General features: G+C 38.1%; 1 protein-coding gene across 1 annotated transcript in view; it reads right to left on the bottom strand.

The window, feature by feature from the left end:
* The window catches only part of LOC140278237 (zinc finger protein 385D-like), a 74,954-nt gene extending 69,638 nt beyond the window's left edge, over positions 1-5,316 (bottom strand). Inside the window, exon 1 of the mRNA XM_072373196.1 lies at positions 5,234-5,316. Within this exon, the coding sequence (XP_072229297.1) occupies positions 5,234-5,276 (43 nt within the window). The 5' untranslated portion in view covers positions 5,277-5,316. The remainder of the gene's footprint in view (positions 1-5,233) is intronic.
* Positions 5,317-12,581: the final 7,265 nt, after the last annotated feature.

Below are 12,581 nucleotides of genomic sequence, written 5' to 3'. Positions count from 1 at the left end.
AACATTTGACAATTTCCCTAAATGGCAGCTTTATAGTTTCTAAGTTTATTACAAATGGTTGAAAGTATTGACCAGCTTGTACTGTCATGACATGTTTTATATTGATCATTTCTGAGTATCTTGTTGATTTCACAGAATCTTGAAGGACTGTTTTGTCACCATGACAGATATTTGTTAGGGAGAATCAGCAGAGAGTCAAGGAAGTGGCTTTACCCTGTTTTTACCTCTGAGCAGCCAAATAAAGATCAGTTATTGGTCCAGAGGCAGGTTTAAGTCACCGTGCGAAAAAGGACCATCATCTGACTTGTAATGGCACAGCCCGAGAGCCATTACGTTTCTGATGGGCGACTTAAGCAGAAATCCATTTCAGAGTAGTGTATGAGGAGAGAGAAACTCAGCGGGGGGAGGCTGGGAACAGCAATCTGTTGCGAGTCTATTGTGATAAGGTGTCCGCTGGTGGTGTCCACCGGCAATTTGCTCCTATAGGCGTCGTTTTGATGATTACAGCAGGTTATGCTTTAATCGACAGTCCATTTCAAATTGCCACGGATGTTAGACGGAGCTTTTTTTTTTTTTTTTTATAAATAAGCCACACAGGATTCTGAACATATGTAGCATCTCTCATGCTGCAATCAGACATCCGCAGAGTAAATGCATGTTCACAACACAAGCAGGCGCGGCAAAAATAAAATCCAGGCAGAAAATGGCTGCCATGTGTCGCACTGCACGGTGGATGTAAGACCACAGCATTGTGGTTTGACGGTCCTGATCATACGCCCCTTTTTCAGTCAAGTGTATTTTCTGGCAATCTCTGTGTTCAACAGAGCTGCTAGACTTTTATCAATTTTTTATTGATTAGCCAGCTGCCACAAAACAAATCAGCACCTATTCTGGTATTTGATTGATTTCAAGATACATTTTAAAACAAAACTGCCTTTGTCTGGTCACAGAAGCAAAAACTTAATTCCTCTATGTTTAGTTGATTTTCTCACAGACTGAAAACTATTTCAGAGTCACAAAATTCTGTGCCATCTTCATTTTATTTTTCTTGTAAATTGAAAATAAAGAATGAATTTTCAGTCAATGGAAAATATCAGTTTTAAATGTCTAACTTTTTCTTTCTATTTACAAACCAAAGAATCTATAATTGAGTCAAGAGATCCTTCACATCTGAAAATAAATGTCTAAATCTCTAAGATTCAAAAGAAAAGTACATTCCATGCTATTATTTCTAATTAAAATATATTCAAGAGATTAAGGTGGTTTGATACTCTCAAACTGGATTTGACAAGGTCTTAAAGCCTAGAAAACTTCAATAAAATATTTTCAAATTGAAGTAACAACAAGTGAAGTATACACAATGTTTCAGGAAGGTTAATGAGGATTTACAATCACACTGTAGAACCTAAACCTTTTATACATTCAACAGAGTGAGGCCAACATGGTGGGAGGAACAAGTTTTGTGTCACCTTGATGGATACCTGACAAAGTTGAGAAACTTTTCTAGTTGGCAAACATTGACTGAGTCCATTTATTACTATTCACCCTATTCTTTTTTATATAAACACCAATGATGCAGTGTAGTTTTATGGTTTTATGTGGGTAGTTTCACTACAACAATAATGTGGGGACTATTTAATTTTCATGGTTGTGTATTCTACTGGTTTAATTGCATTTTCCTTTGCCAACTGTCCAGAGGCTCTTCAAATAAAGACGGAGAGAGTTGAGTGCCAGCTGGCTGTCATAGCCATTAGTCATAAAACGCATTAGGAATGCCACACACATGGCAGCTGTAGCATTCATGAGTACCAATGGGACACCTCATCAATCTCTATTAAAAACACAGGAAAACCGCAGCTCGAAAAAAATAACCTGACACTATAAACCCGAGAAAGACAAAAAAAACAACAATAATCCTATCAACAAAAGTAATCTTTTGCCAACAAAAAAAAGAAAAAATTATGTTTTGTTCAATCTTTGGTGGACTTTATCAGCAGAAGCCATGAGTTCATTGACAGTTAAGGGCTGGAGCTCAAGCTGTTCCCATCCCAATCTCGTTCCACATGATTATTCTCAATTTCACAGCTGATGGTTTTTACTGAGACAGGCGGTGGCAGCCAAATGCCAAAGTACAAAAGAGAGAGAAAGTCAGTGAGGGAGAGGGCCAGAAGACAAGCAGGTCACTCCACTTCATCACCAATGTATGGGCTGGTAGGGAAGCCATACATTCACAGCAGCAAAGATCAATGTGTGGATTTGTAAGTAAATCTGAAAAATTTGTATTCAAATCATCAACTTTGAGGGACAAATCTGTGGATATGTTGTCTCTTTCTTATTGTAAATAATCAGTAATTGAACCTATAGACGAACTGCAATGACAGCCTCCATGTTTTAGGGTTTTACTGTTGTCAAAAGACTAACAGATGACCTGTTGGCTTTGTTATAATGAAATTGGAAGGAGTTTTATGACTGCAGTGACTATTAAGATATGCAACAAAACTTAGAATTTCAACCATGTTGAGCAGAGAGGAGTCTGTGCCCACAGGGAATGGAAGCAGAAGGCCCTTAACACTGTTGTTTTTAAAGTAATGGCAATAAAAAAGGAGGTATGGCAGTGCCATTCTTGTATGGGCGCACCCTGCAACGCATCGAGTCAATCACTCAAAAGCCACTGTGCCCCCCCTGCATCAGTTACAAAAAGATAACTGCCTCTTGTTCATTTCAACAACATTCATTAATCAAGAGGCTGCAAATAACAAATAGTTCAATTCTTGATTAATCTGCTGGTCTTCTTGATTAAGAAGTTTGCTGTTTTTTCAACTGAATGGAAAATCAAATAGTTTCCTGCAGCCAAATGCGATTTATTTTAACATCTTATTTAGCCCAGTTTTACAATAACAAGTGACTAAGCATTTTAACAAAGAAGCCTAGAAATAAAACAATGTTTGTTATATTTGCTTGAACAACGGCAAGTGTTTTTTTGATTATGAAAGTGGGGGCCGATTTGATCCCAGATTTGGTACGAGGATCTGCACCCTGTTCAATCGTTGATGATAGATCAGCTTTATGAAACAGACTCCTGAATCCCAACAGTACAGGTTTTGTTTCTAGGCAGCTCTCGTCCCCCAGCTTACAAGGTATTCACACTTTTTTTCTTCAAAGCAGTGAGTGGCCTTGCACCATAATTTACTGTACCTTTTTAAGAGCTGTGCGATAACCCGATGTCTCAGGTCCTTTGTTGCTAGTCACTGAAATTATTCAGAGATGCTTCGACTGTCTCCTCACTTAAAGCTGGTCTAAAAGCAGTTACTTTTTGCTGTTCGTATATACCGTTAGTACCAGTCTGCAAGGTGTCATTTCATTTCCTACATGTTCGTTTAACATAGGGTGCCGTGAGCTTATCTCTCTGTGAAATATACTGTAGAGATTCAGTCTTCTGAGAGTGAGGAGTGTGACTCTGGCCCAGCTGTATACAAACCTAAAAGCCCAACAGAATCACACATCCCACAAAAAAAATAAAATAAAAATTGCAAACTCTCCCAGTTGCACACATGAGGAGTGCTAGTGAAAATTACAGCATCACTCTGGGGAGTGGGCAGTAAGAGATGTGAGATTTGATGAATCAAGGATGTTTTGTTTGCTGCGAAAATGCTTCAGAGCAGTTGGAAGTAACATTTCAATGGCTGTGCTCGGCAGACAAGGAGGCCACCATTTGGTTTAGGTTTAGGTTTGAAGCTGCCGCAGAGGGTGACAAAGGAGAGCAAGGTCACTTAAAGAGGATGCAGAACATGGTTATGTGTCCAGTGTGGGGTGTTTAAGTGTGTCTCTTCTGCTTGAATTGAGCAGCAGATGAGTACAACAAGCCAGCACTCAAAGCAATGACAGGGCGACACAAACATCTATGGGAAGACATATAAACTATACTGAAAGGTGACACATGGAGAGTTTCAGCATTTTGAATGACGTAGTAAGCAAACACGTGTGCATAGCAGGGGATTTTCCTTTGTCCATGCGCCATCTCTCCATCAAATGCAATGAAATTAGTCGTTTTCACACGAGTTGTAGAAGATGAGGCTAGTTGGTTGAATCAACTTTAAGACTAGATATCCCAAGACACTTACATATCATTTAAAAAAAATATGTAAGAATTAGTTGGGATTTTCTATTTTTTAAGCAAAATGCTAACTATTCAGTCATGTCAGCAGCTACATGTTGCTTGTTGATGTTCGTACAGCTTGGTCTCATGAAATGTATGACTGAACAAGACATGTGAATATCACGTCAAGTCCCCATATACAGTCGAACAATGCAGGCAACGCAGTCATTTAATTTGAGCGATTCTTTTACCTGCATTTCACAGGTACTTCCCACACAGAGTAACAACCGAGGCTACAGTAGCTCCTAACACCTAACACGATTACTAGAAAAAAAAGTGTTTTCATGGTTCTTGAAAATATCAAATGTGGAAGAAAAAAAAAAGAAGGCACACTAAGAACAGTGTAAGAAACTAAGAAATGTAATAAATTGTCAGCCTAAAATTCTGCAGTTAAACCTAATCTGATATGTCTAACACAGGCTTCAACACGAAGAATCTGCGCAAGCAAGCACATATAATATACACAGTCTTCTTTATTCACCACCCTAGTGATGCCATTTACCTCCATCCATCCATCCACACACACACACAGTCATGTCAAGACCTAATTTCTCCTTAAATATGACTAAAGCAGCCAGTATAACCAGTGATGAGAATACGTCATTTTAGTACCTCATATATATATATATATATATATATATATTTGTGCATTACACTCGCAATAGCTGGGCTAATACTTTAATTTCAAAGGAAAACTGTTTGCATCTTCCTCAAATAGTATTCAAAGACAACCCTCTCAGCAAATAAGCCACTACTAATAAATATGTTAACTTTTATTTTCATTGTAAAGTGTCCACAGCTGTATAGGAACACAGGCGTAATATGTGTAAGATTAGTATGTAGATAAGTAGGGCGACAACACATATCTACATACACTGTCGTTCAGACAGAGTTTAATTATGAGTAGAAAGTTGCCCCCTCGTTCGTGGCAGTTTATATTGAAAGCGTTGCATTTCTTTCAAATGGCAAAGACATTCTAGAAACACTTAGTCAACAAAGAAAAACAGCCGGACGTTTCCTAAACCAGTTAGGATAAAAGCCAACCCCGGAATGTAAATACTGAAATGATTTTCCTACCTGTGTGAGACGGCTGCTCAGCTCCTCCGTCGCCGATGTCCATTTCCAGCTGTCACAGATTACAGCGCGAGCTCAGCTGCCTGTTAAGCGATTCAGTCCCGCGAGCAAGTCAAGGAAAGATAAACCACGCGCGTAATGTGCGCGCGCTGGGCCACTGCCGCCGCCTGTGCGACAGAGATACCAAATCACTGCGCACGGGGATGAGAGAGAGAGAGAAAGAGAGAGAGAGAGGGAAAAAGAAAGAGAAAGAGAGAGAGAGAGAGAAGCACAAATGAAATCAGTCGGTGTGAATACAGAGCGGGGGGGATTGGAGGCAGCGCCGCGTGAGGTTGTTTGACATGTAAAACGGTGAAATGAACAGAAACTTTGTACAGTAGAAATGTGGAGGAAAACGGAGCATTCCTAAAGCTTTTTCTTATTTGAATGACTAATTGATTGCCTCGGGTTGTTGTGCAATAAAACCAAAATATAGCCCATGAATTAGAAGAAAAAAAAAACAGAAAAAAACATGTTAATTGAAAAAATGTCATAAGCTCAACGCGAAAAGCGCGTCAGAGATTCTTTTTCAAACCTTAAAGGATGCACATAGAAGAAGAAAAAAACAGAAGATCAGCAACGTTCATTCCTCCATCGGGTATATATTATGAAATAAAATGTAGTTTTAGAAGGCAAACAGTTCGTGTTCTATGAAGTAAATAAACAATAAAATAGCCATAGTTATTTGAGAGATTTTATTTTTTTATTTGATAAAGAGGGGCCATTATCTTGAAGACAGTGTTAAAATCTACATAAGTTGTTTAGAAACCTGATAAACTTTACTCAGTGTGGATTTTTCACATTTGTATTTTTGATGATTTTGATTATTTCTGATTGGATGTTTTGGAATAAACATATTTTGAAAAGTGAGGCAACAATGGCTGAGATATGTAGAATTTCTATTTTGCAATATGGATTGATCGCCTCATACATTACGTCCTATATTTCCCACAATGCAAATGGTTAGCATTTAAAACCCCACTTCTTGCAAACGTCTCTCCTCCTGTTCCTAGCATACACTTTGTGTTGTATACTGACAACAGAATGCAGTAAAACAGACTAAAATAGTTGTCTATTCCTTTGAATAAATAAACTAATCAATTAGAAATGTCCCTGTGTTCAGTTCTCATAGTTGACATTTGCCTGCTGTGTACACAAAATATCTGTGTTGTAGCATTTGTTCATTCAGTGAAAACAGTGAAAGTGAATTTCTGAATGCACTCAGTCTCTTTAAAACAGCCACTGTCATTTACACGACCTGAAAATAATGCTAACAAATGTCTATAAACATGTCCACTAAACCTCCAACCACATAATGGCCTTATGCCGGAAGATGAATAGTTTGAGGGGTCACAGGACAATATTGTCTCAATCTGACATGTCACACTCCCCTCTACCTTTAGGTTGTGCTTAAGTCCAATCACCAGCCACCATTCCCCCATCCCACAACCATCAGACCACCTCATTAACATTGTTGGGCTATGTTCAAAAGCAGATGCCTGCAGACGTATCTGGGAGTACAGTGACACGGGCACATGCCTGTGTGTGCTACAGCCAGTCGGATGGTGTGTGTTTGGATCAGCTGTCAGCCAGACGGTGATGGATGCATGGTGGAAACATACTTGGAGTTTGAGCTATGTCCTTCGCATTGAAGTCTTTTGGCACCCTGCTTTGACCTCGCCACAAGGTAGTCGTCCTAAAAATAATGGAGCACATGTGTTTGTATGCGCATACATTCAGAGACAAGGGTGTAACGTGTCAATGCTCCCGATGTCTTCACCTCTCAGTGAGGATATGAAAACAACACAAATGTACACACGTCTATGTGCAGAATGGATGCCTCCATCAAAGTAGAATCAGCCTCCTGTTGTTAAGGTTAGATTAAGGGAATATTTGGGAGCTCCATTTATATGAAGTCGAAGACTCGAGTCCAATCATCATGCTCCCAGCATCAGACTTAATAACAGCTCTCGGCTCTGCCATCATCTTGAGTGCTTTCATTAAAGGACATTTTTATTCCGTTCCACTCAGAATCATCAAGAAAACTGGCCACAACGTCAGTTTAACCTGGTCACCATGGCAACGCTCTTTTTTCCCCCCTTTTTATGTACTGACAATGTCTTTTGACTTTAAAGTTTGATGAGATGCCACAAGAAGAATTTCAGTGGCTAGTTTAAAAAAGAGATGGGTATGTAAAAGGGAAGAATGGCGCCATTGTGGAAGCTGGAGCGGGATAGAGGCTGCACTTCACGGCTTGGAACAGAGTAACTCTCATCTGTGAAGAGTATTTCAGCTCGACTAAAATATTCCCCCTCTGACTAAATTTTACAGTTTGTGGGTTTAATTGTATGTCCAGTACGGCAGCATTTTGATCACATAAAATGTACGTAATTTATTGTTCAAAAGATGTGACTAATTGATATTAAACATTTGCAAACAGTTAAAATATCAGTTTATATCAACTGATTGCATTTAAGCCATCTAAAAACACAGGCTAAGAAAGTAACAATTATTTTTGCTCAATGTGACAGAAATGAAAAGGATATGTCTTCTGGACTGATGAGGTTCAGATGGGCTCTTTTGTGCTATTTTTTTTTAAAGAAAATTAAACTATTAATCAAGCTTTCAAATTGATCAGTGGGGATTTTTATCTGATGCCCTTGGTCTTGAGAGAAAAAAAAGAAGCTGGAATTAAATAGACTGCTATAAATCTATTAAAGTAAGAAGTATAGTCTCACTTTCAGCCACAGACTCAGGACTCCAGGGAAGAAGTCGTGATTCTTCCATGATTGATGAGTTGGATTTGTGTCATTGATGGGAGCTGGAGTGGGACGTGTTTTTTCCTCAAATGTTCATACTTTAAAAGAAGGTACTTTAGCCCTAACCATGATCATTTTTAAGCCTACTGAAGTCATTTTATTGTCTTAACCCAACCAGGAAGTGATGTAAGTGTTTTAGTAAAGCGCAGCTGGGTTATTTACAGGTGCTGACCTCAGACTGAGGCCCGTGGCTGAATGTGCTGCATTTAACCGTGTCAAGAAATTAACACCTTAAAAAAAACCATGGGACGACTTTGTTACAGTACCTCAGCCAAAATGGGCCACAAGAGCGGCACCGATTAACACACAAAATCATTTTGGAAGGGTGCAACACTCTAATGCTTTGTTAACATTCATCAAGGGAAATGATCTAACAAAACTGTTATCCTCCAGTGATATGATGTTCTGGAGCTTCTGCTTCCCTGTACTGTCCAGAAAAACAAGGCATTACACTGAACAGCCTCAGTTGACTTAAATTCTTAAATAGGAGTTGAGGATACTTTTTAGAGATTAGGTTTACAGAGAGAGGATAAAGTACACCTTGTTGAAAAAACCTTTGAGAGACTGCTCCAATGAGAGCTGATCATGAAGAGATTGAAAAACCAACTACATCCATGGATAGAAGGTGCACAGCACTTATTGGAAAGACGAGCGTCTTTATTGGCCTTTAAAGATTTTTGAAAGGCCAAAAATGTTCAAAACTGCTTATTGTACATAAACATGTTCAGAGTTAAAGAGCATTTTAAAAAATCCATCTTACCAGGCTCAAGTTGACAGTGAAAGATGATTAAGTCCTCTCAGAAATAGGAGTGATAAAAATGAGATCGTGATGCACTCGAGGTAAGATGGAGACACTCTGTCCTATGGGTTCAATGTCACATAAGTCCACTTGAGTTTTTCTCAGGAATGCTCTCAGGAACAAGATGCCGGTGATTCACGAAAGACAAAGTTTGAAACACGACTATTGAAATCAACTGCTGGGGTCATTAAAAACTTTTTTTGGATTTGTGGGTCATTATTGTAAATGCTATTTGAAAGCCAGGACAGATGTGAAAACATGCATATGTCATAGGTTTTATGCGTAAATGTTCAAATAAAACAATACAAATGTTGCAGTTTGTGTAAACTTAACAGATCATGTTTTTTTTCAAATTAATCTGGATCCTGGCAGGAGTGTGAGGCTGCTAAACATCTCCCCCTCATCAGCTGTGCTGTTGTCTACGTTAAAAGATAAACCATGCTGATGCAGCACTTGGAAAAACTGGGAGACTTGATGCTTTTTAATGCTCGTCTCCCAAAGTAATGGGAATCCCAATAACCAAGAAATGTTATAGTATCCAAAAATTATCATTTTAAAACTTGAGTAGATATGTGGTCCTGAGACAATGTGAATGTTTAGCTAGTTCTGCATACGATTGGTAAATAAAGGCAACATTAAGACAGATATTTAAAAATGACTACACCCTCAACAACTGCATATGCAGTTCCTTTTTTCTCTAGGCTCCCAACCGGAGGCAACACAGTTAGATGTTTAATTTTAGATAAGAGGCAATTATTGGACCATATCACACATCTGATGGCTATCAGCAGAAATCTCTAACTGCTCCACAGAATAAAGTCCAGATACCGCGTCCCCATGTCCTTGGTATTTAATGACATTTTTCTCTGTCTGGGAAGATAGAGGGAATTTATCAGAGCCAGTATTTTCTCTCTTGGAACTTAGCTATGCTATAAAAATGCTCCTTCGGTTTGCCAAACAAAAACACACATTTACAGTTACCAAAGGTACATCCTCATTGTTATGACAACAGGAACTATTTAGCCACATTACCAGTTTCAGTGGAAAATAAGAGGAACAAGAAAACAGTGGAACAAAATGAAAATACATTTTCAGGCCTTATTTCCATTATTGTGCAAATCTCCCGCTCTAAACACAGTCGATTTCAGTCCAGCTCTCATGCCATTATGATTCACAGAGGCCAAGCATGAAATGAGTTTCTTTTTTGACAGAACACATCTTGACTGACAGCTCAACAAATGAAAAATCATTTACTGTGAACAGAGCGCCCGCTTGCTTTTGGCAGAAATGCTACCATATCTCTGAGACTTTGTGTGCCTTTATGTGTGTGTTTGTGTATTCAATTCGCTGTAATGGATTTAATGTACATTGTTTACTTCCATCATAATCTCAAAAATAAGTCTGACACGATAAAAGACAGTGTACACCAATTTCCACAGTCAAAATCTTAACATTTACATCAAGGGTGAGTCTTCTGAGGATCTGTGAGGGAAAAGAATATTTCGGGCGAACATCTGTATTTCAGAACTGGTTTAAAAATCCATAATGTTAGGGTTGCTGGCTGGTTTGTTTTGCAGAGATAACTTATATATAGCCTGACAGAAAGGCACTCTTCTTCTGTCAAATAGAAGTGTTTATGACTGTTTAACTTCCTTGAATTGTTCTTGTCACAACAGACTTTTACAAGAAAATCTGAGATGCTAAAAAAAAGAGAGATGCAATCATTTTGTAACACAGAAGCTGAGCAATAACTGAATTAGGTTAAACAACCCAAATCCACAATATAATGTCTAAAATCTACATTGGTCCACAGACTAAAACATTGTAAGTTTTCAATAAAGGTGGTAAAATTGAGAAATGGTGGAAAGATAGATTTGAACCTCTATTTGAACCCTTTTCCTAAACCTAACCACTTTCCTGCTTTCCACAAAGGTCTCTATATATTTGCTAATCAGTCCATTCATTCCTATGGGAATCTCTTAGAAATCTGATGCTTTTTTGTGACTTCTTCCATTTTTTTTCCCTTCTTGTCCAGAATTTTCTAATTTTCGGGGATAACATTTGGATAACAAACTACTAGCATTAGATAATCAAACTGATCTTTGGCTTATTAACTCATTCTCAAGTGAAAAGTTCACAGGCATATTGTGCTAACATTTGCACTGCATTAATGAGGGCATGCATAGTGCTTCATGCATCTTTTAACATGTTTCAAAGATCCGATTACATTCCTGTCTGGTCAACCTCCTAACCTGTGTCTCTTCTTGCATCATTGATCCTGTTTTTGTCACAGTACTGCCCCGTTATTAGGAAAGATTTTGACATGAAAATGTATCAATAAGATAGTGATCTTTGCTGAGTAACTTAAATCTTTTCTCTAACATCCTGTCACACTGTGCAATATCACTGAAATTCAATATAAATGTGTAAAGTTTTCATTATATATGAGGTAAATTCCAGACAGGAGAAAAATTGAGGATTTTGCACACATGGAGATTCCCAAAACAATGAATAATCTGCTGCCGACTGACCCATAAAAGCAAACATTTTGTCTAAAAACCAATATGAGATCAAAGATAAATTAGGGTAGGACACCGTAACGGAAAATAAAACTAACTCCTTAGCGAAATTTATACTAACGAGACCCTATCCTCTTTGGTGAAAGTGGAAGAGGGATTTATGCCAGCACATAATAATCCCTACATGTGGATGGGTTTTGTAGTTTTTTCTGTCTGCATAGAGAGTAACTTAAAAAATGTGAACACCAATCTGCTAAAAACAGTCATTTAGACTGTGTTACACTGAACTTTAGAATGGTACATTTAAAGATTTCTAATTTGTTAAAGGGGAAAATGTCCAATGTCTCATGTATTTCTGGAATATTACATGGAGCCGCTTGCTGGAGGTGACTTTGACATCTCTAAACTAAATATGTGAACACACATTCCTCATGTTTTCCACATTTGTTTTTTTAACTTTTTAGTCTCTTTTTTGAAAAAAATATAATCTTATTTTCTCAACACTTGTGATGCATTAGTGCCGTAGACTGGAACGTTAATGTAAACTACTAATACAGTTTGTGTTTGAGATCATGTCCCTCCATTATATACTCTACCACTGATTCCATTAGTATTAACATCTGTTGTTGTTATAAGGTGGTAAAAACAATAATATAATAATAACAGACCCAAATAACTCCATAGCACCACAAACTCTTCATTGTAACCAGACTGCATACATTTGGGCCCAGAGTACATAAAACATGCATTATCTTTAATGTTAAATGTTGTGGTTTATCAGTTTGGAGACCAGCTGATACATATTGCATATTTCTGAAGCTAATCTTGAAACCTCAATGAGCTCCACGCACCTCCATTAAAAGGTCAGAGATATGAACTGCTGCATTACCCCAGAAGAACATTGCTTTAAAATGAGATGCGGGGTAATGAGGTGAACACAAATGAAGCACTCCACCACTGTGCCATTCATCTGCAGGGCTGCCTTTTTATTATCTTACCATGTGCCTGTTGGCATGACCAATCTACTTTATCTGTCCCCTTTTACACATAACCATGAATACAAATGTAATCGCTATCTGTGTAGTTCCTCATTTTCTTCACTTAAATATTGTGGCACCGTTAAAAAAATTACTGGATTATCAAAATTGTTGCTTAATGTTCCATGTTACTTGACT

The sequence above is a fragment of the Leuresthes tenuis genome, unplaced genomic scaffold, assembly GCF_036924035.1.
Source record: "Leuresthes tenuis unplaced genomic scaffold, fLeuTen1.0.hap1 SCAF_20, whole genome shotgun sequence".
NCBI classification, from domain to species: domain Eukaryota; kingdom Metazoa; phylum Chordata; class Actinopteri; order Atheriniformes; family Atherinopsidae; genus Leuresthes; species Leuresthes tenuis.
The sequence above is the reverse complement of the archived record's forward strand: the minus strand, read 5'-3'. Positions and strand labels throughout refer to the sequence as shown.